Source organism: Cutaneotrichosporon cavernicola, assembly GCF_030864355.1.
Source record: "Cutaneotrichosporon cavernicola HIS019 DNA, chromosome: 6".
NCBI lineage: Eukaryota > Fungi > Basidiomycota > Tremellomycetes > Trichosporonales > Trichosporonaceae > Cutaneotrichosporon > Cutaneotrichosporon cavernicola.
The window spans coordinates 2,061,602-2,086,734 of NC_083398.1; the positions used below are offsets into that span (position 1 = coordinate 2,061,602).

A 25,133-nucleotide genomic window follows, 5' to 3' on the forward strand; every position below is an offset into this window, starting at 1 on the left:
ACAACGTCAAATCGTTTGCGCTTCAAGCAAGACTTTGGGGAGGTGGGAGCCAACACGATTCCTCTGTACAGTACAACGGAGGTGGCATAGGCAATTAAGAGGGGATGAGCACAAGTGGCAATGAGATTGAGAGTGGAGAGTCGATAATTAACCAAGAAGGTACAGAGTGGTGGTCAAAGACACGTTGGCAAGGCGTGATAGCAGAATCGAGATGCGAGCGGTGCGTACCCAGTGAGATCGTATCACGCTTCGAGGAAGGTCAACGCCAGTCTCAAGCGGGTATGGCTGCAACTCCAGTCTAGCTACTGTAGATAGTCTAAAGGATTCAAAAGACCTCATCGCAAGGTCACATGACACACAAGCTACATCCTTGAAACGAGAAAGACTGCGCACACCCAGACTAATCCAGAAACAAAGTCTCTATGCGGGCTTTGCGCTCGTCATGGACAGGGTATATGCCCCAGCACTGCCAAATTTCCTTGGCAACCAGGTTGCCGACTATCTCGTAACCCTCTGGCGAAGGGTATATGCCCTTCTCTGCCCATCGCGCCTCGTACTCGTCGGCGTATGCCTCACTCGATCCCGCTCTCTGAGCGATCGAACGCGAGTGGTTGGGCAGGCGTTGGTGGATTTTGAGCCCGTGGATCGTGCGCATACCGTGCGCTCTCATGTTTGTGTTGCTGATCAGTTCGTTGAGCACTTCTCGCTCCCCCTCCATGTCCTCTGTAAAGTCGCTAGACTCGAGGAGCGTGAGCAGTAGGACGTTTGACCCAGAATTCCAGGCAACAATGTAAGCTTCTTCGAGGCCCTTATAAATGTCCGTGGCATTGGCTCCACTGAGGAGGTCGCTGCGGTCAGTGTGGTCAACGGAGTCCTCACTGTGAACCACCCCATATTACGACCCAGTCGTACCACGTTGCATTCACTTCTGTTAGTCGAGCCTTCCCCAGACTCACGGCTGCTTTGCAACCTGGCGGCGAAGCTTCCAACCTGTTCTTTGACAGAGCTGCTGACCATTAGGCTGGCCCGGATGTTGTACTGGTCAAACGCTTTCTTGATAACCTTTGGGTAATGCTGGTGTTTCTTCATATCCTCTGAGAAATCCCCGTGGTCGAGATCATCGGGCGAGAATCCCCAAGTGTACTCGTCGCCGAACAGGAGAACCCGCAGATCGCCTAGGGGCGGAGAGTTGGGCACTGGTTTGATTGGACGAGGGAAAGAAGGCTTGAGCATGGAGTCGATGTCCACCCCGCTCCGTTTGTCGGTGGCATCCTCTGACAAGGTCTCTGGAAGAATGCTGTCCTGGCTGTCAAGCAGAGCACTGATGGGAACTCGGATCCGAGGCTTGCTAGGTGAGGGAGAGGTTGGATTGATAGGGGGCGCTTCCTCGAACTCATAGCGGCCGGCGTGGATATGTGTAACTGGAGCTGGGACACGAGGTGTAGCAGGGGCGAGGGGAAGGTCACAGCCGAGAGGAGCAACTGGGGTTTCGTCCAAGTCGCCATCGTGTGGGGCAACGGGAGTACTCTCCGATGGTGTGAAGGATGGGTTGCCGGAGAGGCGCCGTGGACTGGGAGATAGCATGATGGGCCGGGAGGGAGTGGTGACAGGAGGACAAGGTGGGTAGTTAAGAAGATGACAAGACAGTGAGCGGCAAAGTGACGATGCTGGTCAACAGACACATTTAGTAAATGGGCCATGGGTCACGATTCCCACCAAGAGTGAATGGTCAACACAGAATGAATTGAGGCGCGAGAATGATCTGAGATTCAATGGCGGAAGGGCGAACTCTGTGCAGATCATGAATGAAATTCGCACGGATAATTGGAACCCCGTTGACCCACAAAAGCATTTTTGTACAAGACAAGCTATGCCTCCCTCTGCAAGATCTCAACCAACGCGTCCCCCACAAGCTCACCCATGCGCGCATAGCCAGCTGGGGTGAGATGGACGAGATCGTCCCACCACAGCGCCTGCTGTCCAGCACTCAACGAGTGGAACGGGAGTGCACTGGCAAAGTCGAATGTGTGGTACCGAGGAGCGGAGTGGGACATGATAGCGGCATTTACCGCCTTGCGATCGGTGTCGTCCCAGACCTCCCCGACTTCTGGAATAGTGAGTGCGAGGACTTGTGTCGTTGGAGAGGCGGACTGGGCGAGCGACCACGTCTCGTTCAGCCCAGCGAGGACTTTCTCAGGACTCGCATCGTATGCTAGGTCGCTGCGTTAGTGCATCCAGATTGGACATACTTTGTGCCACCGAGGACGAGGATCCAGTCCCATGGCTGTGTTGCGGCTTTGGTCAGTACTAACGTTTAAAGGCGTACCCTTCATCATTCGCCGCGGGAAACCTTGCACCACTTCGTTGCCAGGAATTCCGTCCGCCTCGACGAGTACGGGCCGGTCGGGGAAGGCCGCGCGTACCCGAGCCTCGAGCGTGGTCGCGTAGGGCGCGTCACGACCTCTGTTCCACCCCGAGGTCAGGGAGTCGCCAAAGCAGAGGATCCGGAGAGGGGTCATGCTAGCAGCTGAGAGCGTGCGCAGCATGCGGGTTTGAGATTGCGGCAGAAGCTGAGGAGAGATGTCTAAGAGATGGACGAACGTGGAATGCGTTATGCTAATTCCGAGGCACGGCCTTGAACTCGCCTTGGCGCGACTTGCAGATTGCAATATGCTTCCGCGTCAGTGGTCCCAGCCTCATCCCCAGTGGAGCTGCTAGTGGCAAGGTCAGACGTCAACATTGGAGCATTCAGCTGATGTGATTCCTTGATGCTTGATGCATGCTATGCTACACCTCTGCAGTCTCGGGCGCGGGCGCTGGCACTGGCTCTGCTTCCGGTGCACCACCCTTCTTGCTGCGCTTTTTCCACCACCACCGCGCTCCATGATACACAACCAGGATGAGGACGAAGACACCGACAATCGCCGCACCCACATATCCGCTCGCGTCATTCGCATTGGCCCATGCGCGCCACCAGCTCCCTTCCAGACCACCACCGTCCTCGGCCTCCGCTGCCGTAACGCAACGGCTGCAGTTCTCGCCGATCAGCCCCATGATTTCGATCAGGGAGATGGCCAGAGCCACAGCGATGGAGAGAATCGTGAGGCTGATAGATAGGCTGCCCATCGTCGCTGTCTTGACAGCGAGCACGCGCCGCCGCCGCTGCTCTGCGGCATCCACCTCTACGGCCGCGACCGATGATTCCTCTGTGGGCTGAAGTTTGGAGGTGTTCTGATCAATGGAGCTACTGGGTTCCAAAGGCGGCTTGGAGAAGCTCTGATCCACCTCTTGGGACACTGTAGACTCCCCTTCTGGTTCCGGCATGGGCACGAACATCTTCTTGTCCCGCTCGACGAGAGACAACTTGCCCTCGGTTCGCAGCTCGGGCTGCGCGTACGCGTACAACATGAGGATGCTGTCGAGCGTGTCCACCAGCGCCATACCGACTGTGAAGAGGAACTGCCATCAGCTGACCAGTCGCAGCACGGCTCACGGGAAGAATGACAATCCTGCCATGCGCGATCGCCTGGCCGTTTGGTCCACGGGTGGCAATAGCGCTAAGCGCGAGGAGTGCGATGGAGGACGCTGTGTCAAAGCCGAATCCTGCTGTTAGCTTGGTTGTAGACTTCTTCAGCTCACCGAATAGGACGCCGACCGGGTAGAGCTTCCACGGCCTGTCGACAGCCTTGAGGATAGGCCCGATGATGCGTACAAGACACCCGCCGCCCTGTATACTGATGTCATCGTCTGGAGGCAGGCCGAGGCGCTGCCGTTCTTTGGCGCGCTTGCGTGCACGGATAGCGCCGACGAGGAAGTACGAGTTGATGACGGCGACGAGGAAGAGGAAGGACGCGGACACGGCGGTGCCCACGATCCCACCGACGTCGCCGACCTTGCCGAGACGGTCAAAGATGTCAACACTGAGTTTAGTAAACCAGGACGGGATGCACTGGCACTCACCTGATAGCCAGCGCGATGTTGACTGCAATCACGATAGTGGAGTGGCCAAGAGAGAAGAAGAGGCCGCAAGTCATGGGCAGCTGGCCAAGGCTGACCATCTGGCGCGTCGCATTATCAATTGCACAGATATGGTCTGCATCCAGGCCATGTCGCAAGCCGAGCGTCCACGCGAGCATGGCGATGCCGAGGAGACCGTCTGCGCCGCTGTAGGCGATACCAGCTGCAACCCAGACTGCAGCGTTGGCGAGCACGAGGCTTGCGATAAGGAAGATGGCGCGCCCGATCAGTGTTGGTCGCAGCTTGAGGCACCGCATGCTGCGATATGATATCAGCATGATAAGAGTGATTCTGTGGTGTAGTGGAATGGGAAGCCGAGGGCCGAGGTTATATATGTAGGAACCTGTCTGATGAAAGATTCCATTTCGTTAACGCCGGTGGGGGGCATGAGGGGGGTGGGCGTCGTCAATGTGCCAATATGAAAAACACACGGGTCTTGTTGAAGTAGAAATGGGCAATTACGCAAGTGGCTGAGTAGGACAAGTTGGCTCCACCCACTTCCTCTCCTTCTTAGCTTCTCTTGAGCCATGTGAGCAAAATGTAGAATGTTGTTGAATTGTTGAATTATTCCAAGGTTTAAAACATGACGATTATTCGATTACAATGTAGGATAGTCACCTTGTGACATCACCCCCCAATCAGCCCCTTCAGACATTCCTTCCTATCAGACCCTTCACCCACGTGACTAAAGGGAGGCTTGGATACGCTACATTTCCAGGTGGAGGCCACCCACCAACAACATCTCGGCGCTATCCTTCCCTCCTCCTCATCCTTCATCAACTAACCCAACTAATGCCGCCCCTCCAGTTCTGGAAACCTGGAACGGTTGCACCCGGTAGTAGCCTTGATCGCGAGACTGAGGCTGAGGGTGCGCTCGCAATCTCCTCGGCGCGCGCGGGCAACCTGAGCCTCGAAGGCGCCCGCCAGCGTCTCCCGATCTACAAGCACCGCAGCAACTTGTTGTGGTGTATCGAACGGTATGCTGTGACAATTGTGGTCGGCCAGGCGGGCAGTGGCAAGTCGACGCGTGAGTTCAAAAACCCCGTATGTAACTGACATTAGAAATACCCCAATACCTCCACGAGGCGGGGTGGACCGCAGGCGGGCGGGTGGTAGGGTGCACGCAGCCTCGACGCGTAGCAGCGACTTCAGTGGCAACACGCGTAGCAGAGGAAGTGGGGACCGTGTTGGGCGACGAAGTGGGGTACTCGATCCGCTTTGAGGACCTGTCCAACCCAGAGCGCACGCGCATCAAGTACCTCACGGACGGGATGCTGTTCCGCGAGTGTATGGTCGACCCATTGCTGAGCAAGTACAGCGTCATCATGGTCAGATATTGGCCTGTCATTTGCTAACTGGGGTAGATCGACGAGGCGCACGAGCGCGGAGCGTACACCGACCTCCTTATGGGGCTACTCAAGAAGATCATGAAGAAGCGCCCGGAACTACGCGTGGTCGTGTCCTCTGCGACCATCGATGCGTGAGCTGAAGATGCTCCCATGAAGCTGACAGCAGCGAGGACTTTCTCGAATATTTCAACACGAACGCGGACGGGCCCGACAAGTCGAACGACGACGCGATCAGTAAGTTCATGACGTTCGGGGTTAACCTATCCCAGTCGTCAGCATTGAGGGGCGCATGTTCCCCGTCGAGGTCGCATACTTGAAAGAGCCTATTGTCGACTACGTCCAGGCAGCCGTCGACACCGTTTTCAACATCCACCTGAAGGTGGGCTTGAGGGCTCAAGTGACCAGCTGACCGCAGGAACCAGCAGGTGACGTGCTCGTCTTCCTCACAGGGCGAGAAGAAATCGACAATGCGGTCCAACAGGTGGCGGACAGGTTACAGAGGTAGGTGCATAGCCGATCACGCTGACGACAGCCTTCCTCGCGCTGCGCCCAGGATCCTTGCACTGCCGCTGTACGCCACTCTTCCCCCAGAAGAGCAGGACATTATCTTCGACCCGCCACCACGAGACACGCGCAAGGTCATCTTCGCGACCAACATCGCCGAGGCCAGTGTGACGATTGACGGGATCAAGTATGTTGTCGACACAGGCTTTGTCAAGGTGGGTGATAGGTCCCCCAGTCCGCTCATCCATTCAGCTGAAGACGTTCAACCCGCGGACGGCGATGGACGTGCTGACGGTCACACCGTGTTCTCTAGCGTCAGTTAACCAGCGTGCAGGTCGAGCGGGTCGAACGTCAGCTGGCAAGTGCTACCGCCTGTATCCCTCCGGCGTCCTGCCATCCAACAACCCGCTATCCCCTATGCCAATAACCACACCGCCAGAGCTCGTCCGCTCTGACGTGAGCATGTACCTACTCCAACTTAAAGCGTTAGGCATCGACAACCTCGCCAAGTTCGACTTCATGAGTCCGCCGCCTAGCGACATGATGGTGCGCTCCCTTGAGTTCCTTTACTCGCTCAAGGCGCTCGACGAGGAGGGAAGGTTGACGCGGCCACTGGGCGAACGCATGGCCGAGCTCCCATTAGACCCGATGATGGCTGCTATCGTGAGCTTGGTTGTCTGGTCGAAAAGCTGACAGCAGCTCCTCAACTCGTTCACGTTCAAGTGTAGTGAAGAAATCTTGACAATCGCGGCCATGACACAGGTGCAGAGTGTCTTCGTCATCCCGCAGGGCGGGATGCGCGCGACCATGGCCGAAATGGAGCGCCGCAAGTTCACCGCCGAGGAAGGCGACCACCTGACGCTCCTCAATGGTGAGCTGTCTTTCTGGAATGGTCAAGCTGACGTCAGCGTACAATGCCTTCGTGCGCTACGGGCAGAAAGACAAGTCGTGGTGCGGTAATCACCGCATCAACTTCAAGTCGCTGTCGCGCGCCGTGGCGATCCGGAAACAGCTCAAGAAGTTCTTCGATCGCTTCCACATCCCCCTCGTGAGCTGTGGCAGCGACCATGTCACGCTGCGCAAGTGCCTGGTGTCGGGGTACTTCAAGGTGAGCTTACGCCCGTGGGCGAGCTGACAGCAGAACGCTGCCCGCATGTTGCCCGACGGCACGTTCCGGAGCGCGCGTGAAGGAGCTGTAAGTGGATGTTCTTCTACACCTACTGATGCAGATCCTCCACGTCCACCCGTCCTCGGTCATGTTTACGCGCCAGCCCTCGACGGGCTGGGTCATCTTCCACGAGGTCATCGAGACGACCAAGAGCTTTATGCGTGACCTTACCGTTGTCGAGGAGGACTGGCTCGTCGAGCTTGCGCAAGTTGCTCTCCGCTATCTAACTGACGCCAGACCTCATTACTACCAGTTCAAGGGCGGCGGCATCAAGCAGCATTAATGTATCCATAGCATTGAAATAATAACGACCATATCTGGCCTACTGCCATTCGCCAGTCTTGAGCAGTTGGGCAAACTCTCCCCCGCTCGCAATGAGGCCAGCATACGTCCCGTCCTCGGCGACCCGTCCGTCACCGAGACAGATGATGCGATCACACCGGCGCATCACGTCCACCGAGTGGGTGATGAAGATGGTCGTGTGGTACTGCGTCAGCGCATCCTCATTCAGGGAACATACCTTCTTGAGGGCGAGGAGGGTGTCGAGGATACCAGCCTGGTTCTCGACATCCAGAGCGCTGGTGGCCTCGTCCAGGATGAGGACCTTGGCGTGGCGAAGCATTGCACGCGCGATCTGCAGTCGCTGCGCCTGTCCGCCACTAATCAAGGCCGCGTTCTCTCCAAGCTTTGTCTCGTATCCCTGTGGCAGACCAGCGACAAAGTCGTGGATCCGCGCCACCTTTGCTGCAGCCATGACTTCCTCAAGAGGCGCCGACCCGCCATAGCGGATATTATCAGCCACGCTAGCGTCGAAGAGATGTGGCGTCTGCGAAACGATGGCGATCCCTTCGCGCACGGTCTTAATGTCGGCCGTAGAGAGGTCGTAGTTGCCCAACTTGATAGCTCCGGCGGTGGGAAAGTAGAGGCGTTGCAGCAGGGCGGCAATCGTGCTCTTTCCCGCTCCACTTGGACCAACGATAGCGACAGCCTCGCCGGAAGTGAGAGTGAGGGAGAGGTCTGTGAACACGGTGTCAGGGCGGGTGGGATATCGGAACAGGACATTCTGGAAAGAAATGTCGCCGGAGATGGGAAATTTTGCGGTCCCAATTGACTCGGAGGTCGTGGGCGAAAGGGTGCGGAAGCGCTCAAAGTCTGCGGCGGCGACCTTGGCCTTGATAAGGAGTGGCACTATGTCAGTTCTGTCATGCAAGAGCTCACTGAACCCTAAGAGGGAGACGGCGAACGTTACGCTGAAGAGGACGAGGGCGTAGACTTTGAGCATGGCCGCTAGGTCCATTGTTCCATTACGGAGGAAGATTGCTCCGACGTAATTTAGGAGGGCTTTGATCAGCGGAGCAAGAGGGTAACTTACCCTGTGCAAAGAGGGGCATGGCGCAGTTGAAGGCTGAGCCGAGGGCGGTTGACCAGATTGCGCGTTGGGCGTGTGTCCGGGCTTCGGCGGATTCGGACATGAAGCGTTGGGTGAAGCTCTGTTCTAGGGCCATGGCGCGGATGCCGCGGACGTTGGCGACGGCCTAGAGTTAGCCAACAAGTAATAGATGAGCATACCTCGAAGAAGAGGCGCGAGACGGCCTCGCGTCGCGCCTTATTATACACCTCGGCGCGGCTGAACATGGTGCTGCTCACGAAGCCGATCACGCCGAACAAGGGAAACAGACCTAGTCCAACGAGTGTGAGCTGCCACCCAACGACCATGGCCCAAGTAAACCCAAGAGCGACCATGCACACCGCCACGATGGTGCGTGGAAGAACGGTAGCCACGAGGTGGCGCATGTCGTCGACGTCCTTGATCAAGCCCTGCACGATTCGGGAAGGGTTGTTTTCGTCCCGGTCGAACCATCCCTTGTCCTGAGCCAATACCACGGCGTAGCTTTGCGACCGCAGGCGCGCAGTCCATATAGCCCCGAGGCTGGCTAAAGAGGCATGCTGTCCGAATACGGCTAGGCCTTGGCCCACAATGATGGCGATTAGAATGGCCGACTTCTTCGCGACCTCCCCGTTTGACCCTGTACCTAGGAGAGCCATGAGTTGGGCGAGGAAAAAGGACCAGATGGGAGTAGCAATGCCGCGCGCGATACTGGTGATTGTGCCGAAGAGGAGGATGCCTTTGTGCGGAAGAGTGGGGAGGAATCGCCACATGAGACGGAAGAAGCCGTAGACTTTTAGCTCGTCAGTGTCCTGCCAGGCTACTGAGGGGCGGTGCTCGGGGTGGGAAATGTCCTTGTCTTCGACTTGCTCAAAGGTCTCTTTGTCTGCCGAGGAGCGGAGGTCGATGCTACGGCAGTCGACGGAGCGACGGTCTATCGAGGGTCGCAGCTTGGTGGGAATCGAGGTGTGGCTACCTGTCTTCGTCACCTGGGAGAAACTGTGGATACTCGCCCTCCAGCGCTCGGGCGCCTTGTTCAGGCTACCGGTTCTGGGACGGCCGAGTGACATACTCCGCGGCCGAGTGCCGACGACAGAATGTCTCCTCGGAAGGGGGAGCAAGCTCATCCTCAACGTTGTTGTGTGGATACGGGCGAGTTCGTCGAGGTCCTCCTCCTCCTCCTCGTCTTCATCGATCTCGGCGGCACGCCAGCTAAAATCAAGCTTGGGGAGTAGAGGGGCGACACTCTGCTCAGCCGCCATGGCGGCGAACACGCCGTGTGTCAGGTCTCTGCGGAAGCCCTGCTGCACGACGCTCCCGTCCTGCATGACGTACAAGAAGTCATTGTCTTTGATCTGGGAGAGGTCGTGCGTGATCACGATGGTGGTGCTGTCCTTCCGCCAGGCGCGCACGGCCTCGAACACTTCAACGCGTGAGGTTGCGTCTAGGGCCGCCGTCGCTTCATCGAGGATCAACACGGCAGGGTCACGGATCCGGGCACGCGCGATCGCCAGGCGTTGTTTCTGTCCACCGCTGAGAGCGTTGCCACCGTTACCCAACATCGTGTCGTAGCCCTTCGGCAGGGTCTCGATGAATTCATGGATGAGCGCCATACGGCATGCGTCGACCACCTCGTCGCGTGTCACGTCCTCGAGCTTGCGAGTCCGGCCGTACGTGCTCGCATCGGCGCCCAGAACACCCATTGCGACGTTGTCGTGCACACTCATGTCGAAAATCAGGCAGCCCTGGGACACGGCGGCGATATGTCCGTTTGTAAACTTCGGGTCGTAGGAGCTTAACGGATGTTCGTCGAGGTTGATCTCGCCTGCCCCCGGGGAAGGGGAGTACAGGCGGAGGAGGAGGTGGGCGATGGTGCTCTTCCCACTCCCGCTGCCGCCGACGATGAACGTCAACTCGCCACAGGGGAGGAAGAGGTCTACGCCGCGCAACACGAGCTGCCGCGGCCGGGAGGGGTATGCGAAGAAGAGAGACTTGAACTCGAACTCGCCCTTGAGGCGGACAACTTTGCGGGCGGCGGGCCGCTCCTCGTCCACCTCCTGAATGACGGTGAGGAGGGACGCGAGGGACGCCTTGCCCTTGTTGACGATCATGAGCTGGGGTGGTGCAGTTTGCAGCGCCGCTGCTCCTAGAAGGCACGAGAAGAAGACGGTCATGACGTCGGCCACCGTCGCCTTGCCTTTGTTCACGAGGATCGCACCATACCAGAATCCGACGATGAACATGAGCATGACGAGAAAGTCGTTGAGACCCATGCATTGAGCCCATACGAGCGCCTGGCGTACGAGTTGCCCCTTGGCTTTCACGACGAGGGTATTAAACCGGGCGACTTCGGCTGACTGGGCGTTGTGCGCTTTGACGGTTGCGATGGCTGCGGCCGTGCGTTCGGCGGTGGTGGCGGCCTCAGCGAACGCACGCCGCTCCGTCGTTTGGCTCTTGTTCGCCGAGCGCTCGGTGAGGGCGTTCAGCGCTGCCAGGAAGGGAAGGGAAGACAGGGTGACGATGGCGAGAGTGGGAAGCTTGATGAGTCCCAGGACGAAGCATGCGATGAAGCTAGCTATGTTCTGCACGAGAAGGCCGGTCGAGAGGCTCGAGGCGATTCGCACGTCGTCCGTCTCGCGCGCAAACTTGCCCATCAACCCGCCAGAGCCCACCGCATCCCCACCAGCCGCTTCCGCCGTCCCCATCCCAGTGTCGTACCATGCCATGGACTTGGATCTCACGCCGTCATACACCCGCCTCCGGAGATACGCCGTTGACGTCTCTCCGAAGTACGTCCAGCCCACAAACACACCATACTCGCTCAGCGCGAACACTCCCCCGGCGCCGACGAGCTTCAGGCTCGCCGTGCCGACGACGCGGAGGAGCGTCACTTTCTGCTCATGCGTCGCGGCCTGATAAGGCGGGAATGCGGCGAGTGCACCAAAAGCACTCCCGATCACAGTCGAGATGAAAGGTTGGACCGCCGCGGCTACGAGACTGGCCATGATGGCGGGGAGGAGGTACCCGAGACGTGGGCCGATAGGGATGAGGCTGTAAAACTGGCGGAAGGAGGGCTGGATGGGCGGCGGAGGCGGTGGTCGCGACATTGGCCGCATAAATACCTCAGGGATGCTGGCGGCCTTGAAGCTTAGGGCGGGGGTTATGGGCGGGCTTGCGGCGGACAGGCGAGTTGACGTCCGTTGGGACTCTGTAGCTGCCATATGGGCCGCCGCAATCGCACGGTACTGCTCCTCAATACCCTCCAAAGGACCCTTGACACTCGACGGCGGCGAGCGCGTCGAGTGAACGTATCCGGGCTGGGTGCGCGCTCGGCCACTCTTGCGCCGCGTGTCGTCGGGCGGCTCAAGCGAGGCCCTGCTCAGTTCGCGCGTGTTTGTCAAAGGCTCAGGCGTGTCTGCCGCATGGGCGGCCTTATCCGGTTTCTTGTTGACGTCCAAGCCCTCGATAACGACGCCGGACTGAGGACTCCATCGCTTCTGGGTCAGGTCTATGCTGTCGCGCGCGCGTGCCTCGCGGATAGACAGTGTCTTGGGTGACTTGGGGCCAGCGGGCTCTTTGTCCTTGGGTTGGGGGCCTTCGCGTGGACCTTTCTTGTGCGAAAGCGGGTTCTCAGGCGTGACCAAGTTCTCAGTCTGGAGCGACGAGGGCCCATCAGGCTCTCTCTTGATCGCATCTTGCTGGAGGGTCTTACGCTCTGCCGAGTCCCCGCTGAGCTGGGACTGGCGGCTCGGAGATCTAGTAGGCTTGATTGGGGGAGAGGATGGTGCGGGTGTGGGCGTGGCCTGGGTAGGCTGAAGCGCCATCTCGTCACTGTATTGTAAACGCGGGCGGAAGCCAGAGAGGAATGAGCGGATGCGCGACGAGTTCTGTATGAGCGGACTACAAGAGTTGACGCTTGAAGGAGATGGAGAGGGGGATCGATGGGATGAAGAGGGAGACGGAGTGTGGGACGGGTGCCATTGTTCGAGTGGATATCTGTCGGCGGCCGAGGCCATAGCGCGTTGAAGTAGCATCCTTTGCTGTCGGAGGTGGTAAGGACGGGGGTGGACGTCAGGGGCCGCGGAATGGCGTTCAGTAATGTATGTCAGTCAAAAGTCGACCCGTTCAGAGCGTAGTTGGGCGTTGTCATCAGTTGCAGTACATTGTTGTTGGTATCGCATCTGGATCAGCGCGACTATCCTTTCGCTCACCGACCTTGATGTGCTTGATCTGTCCATTATCAGTTGCACTTAATGATTGTGGGTGAGCGATAAAGTGAGGAATCTGGTACGGGTGCCGAGAATTGCGAGAGGATCGGACCAAAGTATAGCATGGGGCCGTCTGTACACGCGGTATGTTGGGCAAAGGCGGCTAAAAGGTGTTCAAGAGGGGAAAGTCGGCGGCGGCGCGCCACGATACGATACTTCTTTTGGCCCTCCTTGCTCCCTGGCGGTCAGCCATCCCCGTTGCCCGATACACGTCCGTCGGGCGCGGGCATCGAGTGCGATGGCGTCTCGGCGCCCGGCGATGGGTGCAACGCAAGTCACAGCGGGGCTGCCACAGCGCGAGGAAGGGGTCAAAGTGGGTTGATAGTACTCGAGACAAATACAATCATGGGAGACGCAGTCAGACTCTCCCACGGTGGCCTTCTGGTCGACCTGCACGGCCCTTACACGTGACTCAACTCCGGACCGGTCAACCCAACGCCACCGCGTGTGCCGCCCGGTCCGGCGCCCGGCCCGGACGGCCCGCTAACTCCGGTCCTACTATGCTACTTCCGCTCCACGCCCACCCCTTCCGGAGACAACCAGGCCCATCTTTCCAACACGCTTTATAATAGCGCAAGCACTAGTACTCACAACCACAAAGAACACCATGGCGCAGCAGAATTCTGGCAAGATCTCCAAGTTTGAGGTGCACGGTGAGTTTAATCTGGAAGTCTAGAAGCTGACAGCAGATGTGCGGTTCCCGACCAACGTCACTGGCGACGGGACGGACGCCATGAACAAGGAGTGCGATTACTCGAGCGCTATGGTCGTGTTCGAGACGGACACGGGGCTCAAGGGCTACGGAATGACTTTTACTATTGGGCGCGGAAACGATATTGTTTGCTACGCCATCAAGGAGGTGGCTAATCGGATTGTTGGGATGGATGCCGAGGAGATCTTTGCCGACATGGGCAAGTTCTTCGACTTCCGTGAGTATCTCCTCGGCTTGTATCGACTCTCTCCTTTAACCGCAAGCTCTTTAGGTCGTTTGAGCTCACACCAGTCGTCGCGGACCCGCAGCACCGCTGGCTCGGACCCGAGAAGGGCGTTATCCACCTCGCTACTGCCGCTGTGTCCAACGCTCTGTGGGACATGTACGCCAAGGCTCGTGGAAAGCCGCTTTGGAAGCTCATTGTCGACTTTACGCCCGAAGAGTTTGTCAAGTCGACTTGTTTCCGGTACATTACCGACGCGATTACCAAGGACGAGGCACTTGCTCTGCTTAAGAAGCAGGAGGCTGGCAAGGCGGCGCGCGAGAAGGAGGTCATTGAGCGCGGATATCCGGCGTACACCACATCTGTTGGGTGGTTGGGCTACGACGATGCCAAGGTCGAGCGCCTGACCAAGGAGGCGCTTGCCCAGGGCTTCAACCACTTCAAGCTCAAGGTTGGCGCCGATGTCGAGGACGACCTCCGGCGCGCAAAGCTCATCCGGAGCATTATCGATAACCCGGCCAACATGCCTGCTGGGCGGACTGTGGACCCCAAGACTATCGAGGGCAAGAATGCTGGTCCGACAGGGTGCGTGCTCATGGTGGACGCCAACCAGGTCTGGGACGTGCCTCAGGCTATCGAGTACATGAAGCAGCTTGAGCCCATCAAGCCTTGGTTCATTGAGGAGCCTACTGCTCCAGATGATGCTGTGGGCCACGCCGCTATCCGCAAAGCCCTCAAGCCATACGGAATTGGTGTGGCGACTGGCGAGCACGCACACAACCGCATGACTTTCAAGCAGCTTCTGCAGCTCGACGCCATCGACGTTTGCCAGATCGACTCGTGTCGCGTCGGCGGCGTGCAGGAGATTCTTGCGATTCTGCTCATGAGCGCCAAGTTTGGCGTGCCCGTTTGTCCTCACGCCGGTGGTGTCGGACTGTGCGAGTACGTCATCCACCTCTCGCTTATCGACTACATCTGCGTTAGCGGGACCATGGACCGCAACGTCCTCGAATTTGTCGACCACCTCCACGAGCACTTCCTCTTCCCCGTGTCCATCAACAAGGACGGCCGATACAACGTCCCCCTCGACCCTAAGACCGGGTACAGCATCGAGATGTTCGACCAGAGCATGATGGACTATGCGTTCCCCGAGGGCGCGTACTGGGTCGCCGCCGCCAAGGGCGAGCCGTTTGCCGGCGCTCCTCAGGCCCACTAGATTACGCTGTATTATGAATATTGGTTTGCGGTTTGCGTGGCTGCTGGCTCGTGTGCCAGCGTGGCAACGAAGTGACGGTGACTGCCAGGAAGGACGTACCTGAGCAGAGGCGAGGAGAAGTTCGAAGCTACCCCCATCTGAGATTATCATCTTCCCGCGAACGCCCCACTGTCCTCTGAGCTGTGACTCTCTTAGGTCGTCACAGTTCGCAGGGCCTGTCGCTACCCCCTAATTCTATCTCTGCCACGCTACGCATGGAGGCGCACGAGGACTTTCCCACGTCGCTCATCCCCGGGGTTACGTATCATTATTCCTGCTATCATCGTCAGCATCGCTGGAGTACGAGTGGAATCGCTTAGGCCAGGTGCCACAAGGAGGAACGTCAACGACCTGAACGTGTGCATGAGCTCCTGCTTTAGTGACATCTCCGAGCGCATGAAGGTGCGCGGCAGAGTTATCGATAGGGTGCAGGTGGACAATCTCGCCGGCTTGCTCGAGGGCGCTACGCAGGTAGTAGTCCCGATCACCTGTAACGCATAAATGCATAAGGCGTGAGATAACAAACGGGTATAGGGGATTAGGTGGTACGAGCTCAACAGTGGAGTTAAATGAGGGAGATTAGGGGGCGTTGTCCATCTGCCCCGAGAAGATGAGCTCAAGGGCCGCCTCGACATTGCCACCCGTCCGGCGAAGGGCACGGATGTTCTTTTCCGAATCCCACAGGCCCATCGCGCTCAGCTGGCCGAGCTGCGTCGCGTAGATCTCCTCGGGAGGCCGCGTGTCAGCGGGCGGGGTCGGCGCGCCGAACGGGTTACCGCCGAACATCGCGGGGTCCATCGCGAAGGGATTGAAGCCACCGCCTGCACCGCCGGCACCACCACCACCAAACAGAGCTGCGAAAGGGTTTGCAGCGCCTGCGCCTGCACCCGTGCCAGCGCCGGGGCCCGTACCTGCACCAGCCCCACCAGCCGGAGGAGAGCCGGCGCGGTTGGCACCACCCTGAGGGGCGAAGAGGTTGGGGAAGGGGTCGGTGGGAGCGTTCTGTGTGCCGGGACCAGTGCCACCTGCAGCACCAGCGCCGCCACCTCCGAACATGCCGGGGAAGCCACCCATGCCACCCATGCCACCCATGCCACCGGCGCCGGGACCACCACCGCTGCCCTGCATCGCCGCTTGCATCTGCATCATCTGGCGTCAGCTCGCACACCATAGGAAGCTCACCGCGCGCAGCGTCTCAGGATTGCTGATCATCTGCCGGAACATGGGGCTCTGCATCATCTGGCGGACCTGCGGGCCCATCGCGGCGAGCTGAGGGTTGGACGCGATCATCTGATGTGAGCTGAGATAGGGCAACTGCATACTCACCTGGTCAACGACCTCTGGGCGCGAGAGCAGGTCGCTCATTTGGCGCAGGAAGTCGGGGTTGTCCATGAGGCCGGTCATCTGCTGTTAGCTAGGGCGAGCCAGCAAACTCACGGCATTGGGGTCGTTGAGGTTACCGAGACCCATGCCCTGGAACGGGTTGAAGCCCGCGAGACCCTGCTGTCAGCGACGCATCCACGCCCACATACGTGGTGGTAGTTCTCGACGCCATCAACGACGTTGCCAGCGGCCAGTCCAGTGCCCATGTTGGTGGGGAGGCGGGCGGTCTGGGCGGTGCTGCTCTCGGTGGCGGGCTTGGCCGTGCCCTTGACCATGTGGATCGTGTGGCCGCTCTGGATCTTATACGACGCGATCGTGTCTGGGTCCTTGAGGACCTTGCCTGATATCAGTTAGGAACGAAGGAGCGCGCACCAGAGTAGATCAAGCGCTGGCGGTCCTTCTCAACATCGCTCTTGGCAGAAATGGCCTCCTTGAGGTCGGCGACTGTCTTGGAGGGCGCGATTGTGATGCTCAGTTTGAGCTCCGAGGGGCCCTTGACGGTGCTGCGGTCAGTCTGGTGCTACGTGGGCCAAGGACGGGCGCCGCGCCACCGCGCGACGGAGCTAGGAACTGGCAGCTGGGAGGACGCACATGGTGACGTCCGGTGCAGACGAGGACGCGTCAGCCATTGTTGTAGTGGATGGTGGGTGGTTAAGGGGAGGAGGATGGAAAGTGAATAGAAGAGAGGAAGAGTGAAAGAGAGAATGAGCGATGTAAGGGAAGGTTATCGAATGATGGGTGATTGCTAATGGCTAATACATCGGCTCAGTGCGGCAGTGGTGGGTTGATGGTGGAGGTAAGCTCAAGGGCAACCATGGGCCAGTATAGGGGTCGTCTGCTTGCTGCCTGCTGCCTGTTGCCTGCTGCCTGCCCATGCCCAATGCCCAATGCCCGAACCTCAATCAATCCCTTGACCTGACCTGCCACGTTCACCAATCTACTCCACATACGTGTCGTCTACCTCTCTGCATTGTTTCCTCATTTCTTCTTCCACAGTCCCACAAGCACACTGTTTGGCAACATCTGCATCAAAAGGTCTGTCAATTAGTGGCACAGTAGACAAGCAAACTGCTGCAGCGGAAAGCCGCGTTTGGGCCAAGATGCTCCTCCGGAACCGAACATCCGGTACTTGCCTCCTTCCCTCGGGGCAGGCCAACCTGCCAACCGGCCAACCGCGCAACCAGACCAGTTTTGGCGTGCTCGTCCGCGTCGCATCTGCAGAGCTCAGCTGCTAATTCTTAGGCTGATCAGGCATGTGATGTGGCGGGGATCAGATAACGTCCTTGCGCGGATTCAAAAGCCCCAAGATCTGATGTGACACACGCAAAAGGAGGCTGCAGAAGTCAGATGTCGGCGTTCAAGATCGCTGTCCGCTCTCCTCGATCCGAGGGGCAGTCCTCGTCCGTCAAATCGAGCCAAAGATGTACCGCCGAGATGGCATATCACGCTGCAGATCCACATATCCTGCAGCTCTATCCAAAACCCAATGTCTAGTCAAACTTGCTCCGGTCGTAGTTGGCGCCGCCAGCACGACGCATCTGCTGAACAATGTCGTCGTACTCCAAGTCTGCGGGGCACGAGGCCGAGATCTCCAGGGCGTAAGAGCGGATCACGTCCTTGACTGAACCGGTGTGGACCGACACCTGGGGTCAGACCAGCTTCACGAGTCGACATCTAGCGCATGATGGAGAATGGTGCAAGGGTTCAGGCGATTCTGGCAGCCGCGGGGATAGTGGACCATACCAGCACAGTGCTTCTCCGTCTTGAAGCACTGTGCTGAACAGGCAACGTCGCCTCGCCTACTACCGCTCCCCTGGTGTCCTCCAACGCAGCCTCCATCCCCGGCCGCCCCTCTGCCATCGCTCGAACCGATCGGGCAACCCTCTGCCGCTCATCTGCCGCACTCACCTTGGCCCTGCGCATAACCCGGACGTTCTCGCCGATCCAGATGACCAGCGCAAACTTCTCGCGGAACGAGTGGTCGTCATTCGAATACTTGACGCGCACAAAGCCAAATGACGCGTTTGCCGGGTCGAGCTTTGACGAAAACTCGGCAATGTCACCCGTGCCCGTCTCGGAGAGTACGAGCTTGTCAGACCTGTCCGACTAAAAGTCAGCGTGGTCGTGTGGTGTGATGATGGGGTATTTCAGCTGTCTAGATCAAGCTGGAAGCACAGACTGCGATTGGACGGAAAGATCGCGCTTGCTCGTGCTCTCCACAAACTCGCACCTACTTCGTAGTTGAGCAGGAGCCAGGTGGTGTCGTCCTTGTCAGAGCGGACGGCCTCGTAGGCTAAAATGTCAGTGATAGCCCGGGCGCCAGGAACTGCGTGGAGGCCATGAGGCGTGATGACGGAGGCGAAGAAAGACACGTACCATCCTGGATCTTGGGGTCCTTGACGTCTGCCATGATGAGAATAGATGGAGGGGGATGGGACTAGAGAGTTGTCGGGGGAAGGCGGGGGGAGGCTGATGTAAATTAATGGGAGATTAGATGAAGAGGTAGTAGTAGCAGAGGTACAGTGTACAGTGGTACAGTCAGGCCAGCCAAAGATGGTCAACCTCTTGCCTCAAAGGGCGGTAAAGGGGGGAAAGGGGGCCAGGGGGGAAAGGGGCCGATCGAGTGTGGGGCCTGAATGCGCCAATGGTCAGGGTTTCACTCACTGAGATGATTGAGCCCTGGCCAGATTTGGTTCCGTGTTTGCCCACATGGTCATGACATTGACTCACTCGAGTTGATTCACAACACGCACTCACAATCATAGTATTATTTACTCTACTCTACTCTGTCGCATCCATAAACCGTCATCATCATCTTAACCTTCACGGCGAAACCTGTCTCTCACTCCTCAACACTTGCATCTACCCCAATCACATTCGATTACACAAACCGCGAAACCCGGCCACCACCCCCTCTCTTGGCGCTGAGCGGCGACAATCACATCCCAGCGTTGACATTTCACCATGCCGCCCAAACCCATCACCCTCTTCTCCCTCGTCCAATCCACGTCTTATCCTCCTCTACCCAGCATAGATGAGTTAGAGCAACTGTCAAATACTTTAAAGGCCCAGAGGACGGCCGCCAAGGCGCGGCTCGCCAACATGGCGCCGCCAGAGGAGGACCGAAGCCTCAAGAAACAGAAGCGCAAAGACCGGGAACAAACAGATGAGCGCGAGAGAGCGGCCTTGGCTGCAAATCAGCGCGCTGGTGCGGCACTGGAAGTCGTCGAGCGGCGACGCGTGGACACGAACTCCGACATCAAGGTCAAGCACGAGCGTGGTGAGTACTTTGACACGCTTTGCGGATGTCCTTTGAGAGTCGGAATGTGGACTCGAGGGAAGGAAGGAAGCATTCGTTACGCGTACAAGGAAGATAGCTGACGATGCAGTATCCCCAGCTCCATCGAACGCTTCGTCAGCCTCGTTCCGTCCAAACTCGCAACAAACATACGGGATGCCCAAGAAGAAGAAGCAGAAGCGCGTCGTCGACTCTGACGACGAACCCTTGTGTGAGTCACCTCTTTTGCCACCTTCTTCCTCGCTCTAAGCTGACCTCCTTAGCCCAGACACCGCAGCCCCAGGCCGCGCCCGGATTCAAGATCAAGCTCGCGCACAACAAGGGACGTCCAACGGAGAGCCCTGCACCTTCCCTCCCTGCGGCGACAGGCGGTAGCAACAACTTTGACTGGACGCCGCCACCAACACTGCAACGGCCCCTCGTTCCCAGACGTCCTGGAGTGAAGAAGCCTCTCAAACCTGGCCCGAAGCGCCAGAACGAGGTCAAGGAAGACTTCAGCGACCGGAAGGCACCTAGCCAGATCGCGTGCCAGACCTTCTGGCAGACCATTGAACCATACACGCGCGATCTCCGCCATGACGACTTGGCGCTCTTAGCGTTCAAGGCGGATCAGCCCGATCTGTTCCAGATACCGCCGCGTGGCCGGCACTTCACCGAAGTCTGGGACGAGGAGGACGGTAGCGCACCGTACACGACACCCCGCGTCTCAGTACCGCCGTTATTCCGTCAGCGTCCGCAACGTAAGGCTGCGCAAGGTATCAACTCCGTCGGCGACGTCGAAGAGCTGGGCGCGTTCTCTGAACGGTTAACTTCAGGTGTCGTCGGTGGCCAGGACCTCGGCGAGACGTACCAGAAGGCCGTGGCTTGCATCCCAGAGCCCGAGGGCGACCCGGGACCGCTTCCCCGCACCGACGGCATCGACATGGAGGACAAGGTCAAGAAGGAGATGCGGCATATGATGCTGTTAGGCGAGCATGAAGAGGTGTGTGGTACCATGCTAGGCGGGTCGCTAATGACACAGTTTGATTCTGCCGGCCGTGAGGATGACGAGATCACGTCGTCATTGCGCACATGCCAGAGCGAGCTGCAGGTACAGATGGGGGTCAACGAACAGCGCAAGGGTCGCCTCGTCAAGCAGGCCGAGAATCGCTTGGCGTACAACGAGTACCAGGCGTACCTGGAGTCGATGGACAAGTTCATCGAGAGCGAGTGGGCGAAGCGCACGAAGAAGCACGGCTCGAGCGGTAAGAAGAAGCTCGTCAACGGCCAGGTTGTAGGCGACGGCCGTCCTTCGGTTAATGCCGAGCTCCTGCGAGTGGTGCGCCTCCGGGATCAATGGGACAAGGCTGTGGGCTCGGTTATGAAGGCCCGGCCTGAAGGTGAGGTGCTGGGCATCCCGCGGCACAGCATCTATGAAGGCATCGGGGAGGGGGACAAGGGTGACAATGCGTACGCGATGGATGTAGACGACGCCGACGCCGACGACGACGGCACGGCTGTGTAGCTTCATATCAGGTGTGTATGTGTAGCACTATATGTATCGGCGAGCAGCGGGCCCCGGCGGCAGGCCGAAGCTGCGGGCAGCCTTGTACTTTCCTATTGTTATCAGAGTTATGGGGATGACGACGTTTGGGCTAGGTGAGGAGAGGCGTGATTGGCTGAGGGGTTTGATAGTTGGTGGCTTTGCCGGCGGCATTGGTCGATAGCTGCAGCAACCAAGGGATCGAGGGATCAAGGGAGAGCAAGCAAGTAGGGGGATGAGAGAGGAACGAGTGGGGCATTTGTGCCTCGTCGTCCTTGCCAACTTGCTTGGCCATTTGGCCATTTACGCCATTTTGGGGAGGCTTTGTAGATCAAAGCAGGCGGGGACGCGGGGACGAAGCGTACAAGCGCAAGTAATTCAAACGAATAGATTCGAGGTTCGTGCCTCAAATTCAAGATGGGCAGATTGTGGATGACGACGAACCCATCACCATCTTGCAATACTTGTATACCATTGTCCAATCTGTCTACCGTCTACCGTGAGATATATTCTCACGTCAACACTTTATCAACTCATTCCCATCCATCTACCTCTTCACACACTCTCCCACCACAGATAGTCCTCCGTCATGGACATGCCCCCCTCTCCCGGCTCGGGCACCCCCGTCGGCACTGTCACCCCTGCCAATGGCACCCAGACTCCATCCCAGCCTCCCTCGGAGATTGCCCTAACCCCACCCCGCGCCGCCCGCGCGACGCTGTCACCCCCCGGCCCCAGAATCAAGTGGGATGTACAGAGCCAGAAGAGGCAGAAGAAGGTTGCTGTGCTTACATCTGGCGGCGACAGCGCCGGTATGAATGCTGCAGGTGAGTAAACGCTGGGCTTGGTGCAAACAGTGATTGCTCTGGGAACATCCAACCTCCTTTCTTTCCAGACACCCCTCCCTCGTCTCGCTGGATCCATGATCCAAGCATCCATATCCACATTCTGTCCACCTGCCTCAGCGCCCCTGCACACACACGCTAACCAAAGTCCGCGCTGTGGTAAGACAGGCCATTGCCCGGTGAGTGACAATGCACGTTTGTCACGGGGCGTGCTTGGTGCCCTGTGCGCCGCATACCGACGGTTCTTAGAGGTTTAAACTGACATCAGCGGCTGCCAGGCGTACATTATCCGTGAGGGATGGGAGGGCCTGGTGCGCGGCAACACTGCCGCCGTACCGACGCCAGCTCCATCTCGTCGTGGCTCGGAGGCGCCCTCGCCTTCGATCAACGCCATGCAGACCTTCAGCTTCACCCAGTCGTTCACGCCGGAGGACCTCAAACTCGGCGCTGCCGCTGCACGCGTGACTGGTGACGTGTCCGAAGGGTCAAGTGACGACGACAGTACCGATGACGAGGACGTTCCCGTCCGGTTTAGCGACCCGATGAGAGTCGCGCCCCTCACGGCCGCTCCGCTCTCGTTCGGCTACGGCAGCCTGCTGCGCGACGGTGCGGGCGAGGCCGATATTGATGAGGACGGCGCGTTCCACATGCCCGAGGAGAATGTCGGTGGCGGCAAGACGCTGCGCGGGCGTTACATTGTGCGCGTCGGTTGGGACGATGTGCGCGGCTGGCTCGGCGAGGGTGGCACTCTCATCGGCTCGTCCCGCTGCCCCAGCTTCCGCACGCGCGAGGGTCGCCTCAAGGCCGCTCACAACCTTATTCGCTTTGGCATCGACTGCCTGGCCGTATGTGGAGGTGACGGCTCGCTCACCGGCGCCGACATGCTGCGTGCCGAGTGGCCCAGCCTTATCAAGGAGCTGAAAGGGAAGGGCGACATCACTGCCGAGGAGCTCGAAGCCCACCGCCACCTTAACATTGTTGGTCTTGTTGGCTCGATAGACAACGACATGGCCATGACCGATCTCACTATCGGCGCAATCACGGCCCTTCACCGCATCTGCGAGGCTATCGACTCGATTGGCTCGACTGCTTCGTCGCACTCACGAGCTTTCGTCATTGAGGTCATGGGCCGTCACTGCGGTTGGCTCGCGCTAATGGCCGGAGTGGCCACCGGTGCGGATTTCATCTTCATCCCGGAGCACCCGCCCCCCAAGCAGAACTGGGAGGATGAGATGTGTGGCGTGCTCAAGAAGCACCGCCGCCTTGGTAAGCGCAAGACCATTGTCATCGTCGCCGAGGGTGCGCTTGATAGCGACCTCAAGCCAATCAAGCCCGAGTACGTCAAAGAGATTCTCAGCGGGCGCCTCGGCCTCGATACGAGGGTCACGACCCTCGGACACACGCAGCGCGGTGGTGTCCCTGCTGCCTTTGACCGCATTCTCGTGAGCTCAGTGGTTGACTTGAAACTGACTCCAGCCCACCCTCCAGGGTGTCAAAGCTGTCGACACCCTCCTCGAGGCAACTCCCAACACGCCGTCGTACATGATCGGTATCTCGGAGAACAAGATCACCAAGATTCCGCTGCTCGAGGCTGTCGCGCAGACCAAGAAGGTCGCGGACGCGATCGAGGCGATGGACTTTGACCTCGCTATGTCATACCGTGACTCGGAGTTTACCGACATGATCACTGCGTTCAATATCTCCTCATCGCTTCCTGCGAGCGAGAGGCTGCCGGACGACATGCGTCTGCGCATTGCCATTATCCAGTAAGACGCCTGGGTTGGGGTTTGCTGACAACAGCGTCGGCGCGCCTGCTGGAGGCATGAACGCGGCGACGCGCCAGGCTGTGCGTTTCTGCCACGAGAGAGGTCACGTCCCACTTGCGATCTACAACGGATGGGAAGGCTTACTCGATGACAATGTGAGCGAGCTCTCGTGGCTGCGTGTCGACAACTGGACGACACGTGGTGGCTCAGAGCTCGGTACGAATCGTACTCTGCCGGACGTCGACATGGGACAGGTGGCCAGCGCGTTGCAGCGTCACCAGATTGATGCCATGCTCGTCATTGGCGGTTTCGAGGGTTACAACTCTGTGCGTCTGCTCGAGAAGTCGCGTCACAACTACCCGGCGCTGTGCATCCCAATGGTGCACCTTCCCGCTACGATCTCGAACAACGTCCCTATGACCGACTTCTCGCTCGGCTCTGACACGTCGCTGAACGCTCTCGTCGTCGCCGCAGACGCTATCAAGCAGAGTGCGGCTGCATCGCGCAACCGTGTCTTCGTCGTCGACGTGCAGGGCGGCATGAGTGGTTACATTGCCGTACTCGGTGCCCTCGCAGTTGGTGCTCTGTTAGTCTACACGCCAGAGCAGGGGATCAACCTCTCGTGCCTTGTCGAGGATGTCGAGTTCCTGAAGGAGCGCTACGCCCTCGACGAGAAGGGCAAGAGTGAGGGGCGGCTCGTCATCCGCTCCGAGAAGTCGTCCAGCGTGTACACGACCGAGGTGATCACCAACATCTTGAAGGAGGAGGGTGCAGACCTGTTCGATGCGCGCTCGGCCTCGCTCGGCCATACGCTGCAGGGCGGCGTGCCCTCGCCTCTTGACCGGACGCGTGCTGCCCGTCTGGCAATGCTCTCCATGCAGTTCCTGGAGAAGCATGCGCAGCCGGGCTCGCAGGCGTTCCACCGCCGCCGCGCGGGTGAGGAGATGATTGGGCACGAGACTGCGGCCATGATCGCCATCCGCGGCAGCAAGATTGTCTTTGCGAGCATGAGCGATGTCCAGAACCACACGGACATGAAGCGCCGCCGCGGCACCGACGTCTGGTGGGCCGGTGTAAAAGGACTCACCGAGGTTATGGGAGGTCGCACCGGCGTGCTCGTCGACATGGACCGGCAGGTGCGCAACAAGGCGCGCTTCCGCCGGGAGAGCATCCGGTCGCAGGCGTTTTGAGCTGCTGCCATTCCATTTATGGAATGTAGCGAGTGCGATTCAGGCAAGTTGAATTGCTGCTGCCCTGGCCTCGTAGCCTCTTGATTACAAAGTATCACTTGAAGTATTCCCTTTCTTAAGTCTTGCAAGTAGTGAAGTGATGCATAGATTGACTGTGCGGTGGGGTGATGATAATCTCCGCTCATGTCCGATTCGGTCGGACGGCGATGCAACAATACGCTCTCGACAAGGGTGTGCTTTTGCTAA

The 25,133-nt window shown here is 58.7% G+C and overlaps 10 protein-coding genes across 10 annotated transcripts; 4 read left to right on the forward strand and 6 right to left on the reverse strand.

Annotated features, from left to right (window-relative positions):
• Positions 1-400: 400 nt before the first annotated feature.
• Positions 401-1,584, reverse strand: CcaverHIS019_0608030 (uncharacterized protein; the record flags this gene model as incomplete). The annotated part of the gene is made up of 3 exons (XM_060603302.1): positions 401-848; positions 880-925; positions 957-1,584. 3 exons carry the CDS (start codon positions 1,582-1,584, stop codon positions 401-403), a joined length of 1,122 nt encoding a protein of 373 aa, XP_060459609.1.
• Positions 1,585-1,868: 284 nt separating this feature from the next.
• Positions 1,869-2,546, reverse strand: CcaverHIS019_0608040 (uncharacterized protein; the record flags this gene model as incomplete). The annotated part of the gene is made up of 3 exons (XM_060603303.1): positions 1,869-2,220; positions 2,250-2,295; positions 2,327-2,546. 3 exons carry the CDS (start codon positions 2,544-2,546, stop codon positions 1,869-1,871), a joined length of 618 nt encoding a protein of 205 aa, XP_060459610.1.
• Positions 2,547-2,787: 241 nt separating this feature from the next.
• CcaverHIS019_0608050 (uncharacterized protein) lies at positions 2,788-4,295 on the reverse strand (the record flags this gene model as incomplete). Its single annotated transcript, XM_060603304.1, has 4 exons — positions 2,788-3,459; positions 3,494-3,603; positions 3,640-3,920; positions 3,961-4,295. The coding sequence occupies 4 exons, from the start codon at positions 4,293-4,295 to the stop codon at positions 2,788-2,790; spliced, it is 1,398 nt and encodes a 465-aa protein (XP_060459611.1).
• A 514-nt stretch (positions 4,296-4,809) lies between these two features.
• Positions 4,810-7,321, forward strand: CcaverHIS019_0608060 (uncharacterized protein; the record flags this gene model as incomplete). Its single annotated transcript, XM_060603305.1, has 12 exons — positions 4,810-5,044; positions 5,080-5,345; positions 5,382-5,497; positions 5,533-5,600; positions 5,636-5,745; positions 5,782-5,867; positions 5,899-6,085; positions 6,198-6,533; positions 6,570-6,741; positions 6,779-6,978; positions 7,012-7,065; positions 7,100-7,321. 12 exons carry the CDS (start codon positions 4,810-4,812, stop codon positions 7,319-7,321), a joined length of 2,052 nt encoding a protein of 683 aa, XP_060459612.1.
• Positions 7,322-7,360: 39 nt separating this feature from the next.
• HST6 (uncharacterized protein) lies at positions 7,361-12,249 on the reverse strand (the record flags this gene model as incomplete). The annotated part of the gene is made up of 5 exons (XM_060603306.1): positions 7,361-7,525; positions 7,559-8,226; positions 8,257-8,379; positions 8,411-8,573; positions 8,608-12,249. 5 exons carry the CDS (start codon positions 12,247-12,249, stop codon positions 7,361-7,363), a joined length of 4,761 nt encoding a protein of 1,586 aa, XP_060459613.1.
• A 1,051-nt stretch (positions 12,250-13,300) lies between these two features.
• Positions 13,301-14,844, forward strand: CcaverHIS019_0608080 (uncharacterized protein; the record flags this gene model as incomplete). The annotated part of the gene is made up of 3 exons (XM_060603307.1): positions 13,301-13,346; positions 13,383-13,622; positions 13,697-14,844. 3 exons carry the CDS (start codon positions 13,301-13,303, stop codon positions 14,842-14,844), a joined length of 1,434 nt encoding a protein of 477 aa, XP_060459614.1.
• A 618-nt stretch (positions 14,845-15,462) lies between these two features.
• CcaverHIS019_0608090 (uncharacterized protein) lies at positions 15,463-16,895 on the reverse strand (the record flags this gene model as incomplete). The annotated part of the gene is made up of 7 exons (XM_060603308.1): positions 15,463-16,032; positions 16,066-16,173; positions 16,210-16,287; positions 16,321-16,383; positions 16,416-16,606; positions 16,639-16,769; positions 16,858-16,895. The coding sequence occupies 7 exons, from the start codon at positions 16,893-16,895 to the stop codon at positions 15,463-15,465; spliced, it is 1,179 nt and encodes a 392-aa protein (XP_060459615.1).
• Positions 16,896-17,756: 861 nt separating this feature from the next.
• On the reverse strand, positions 17,757-18,676 carry CcaverHIS019_0608100 (uncharacterized protein; the record flags this gene model as incomplete). The annotated part of the gene is made up of 4 exons (XM_060603309.1): positions 17,757-17,909; positions 18,175-18,372; positions 18,501-18,559; positions 18,643-18,676. The coding sequence occupies 4 exons, from the start codon at positions 18,674-18,676 to the stop codon at positions 17,757-17,759; spliced, it is 444 nt and encodes a 147-aa protein (XP_060459616.1).
• Positions 18,677-19,368: 692 nt separating this feature from the next.
• NGG1 (uncharacterized protein) lies at positions 19,369-21,068 on the forward strand (the record flags this gene model as incomplete). Its single annotated transcript, XM_060603310.1, has 4 exons — positions 19,369-19,546; positions 19,656-19,775; positions 19,828-20,546; positions 20,586-21,068. 4 exons carry the CDS (start codon positions 19,369-19,371, stop codon positions 21,066-21,068), a joined length of 1,500 nt encoding a protein of 499 aa, XP_060459617.1.
• Positions 21,069-21,675: 607 nt separating this feature from the next.
• PFK1 (uncharacterized protein) lies at positions 21,676-24,887 on the forward strand (the record flags this gene model as incomplete). Its single annotated transcript, XM_060603312.1, has 5 exons — positions 21,676-21,913; positions 22,080-22,110; positions 22,200-23,373; positions 23,408-23,697; positions 23,732-24,887. 5 exons carry the CDS (start codon positions 21,676-21,678, stop codon positions 24,885-24,887), a joined length of 2,889 nt encoding a protein of 962 aa, XP_060459618.1.
• Positions 24,888-25,133: the final 246 nt, after the last annotated feature.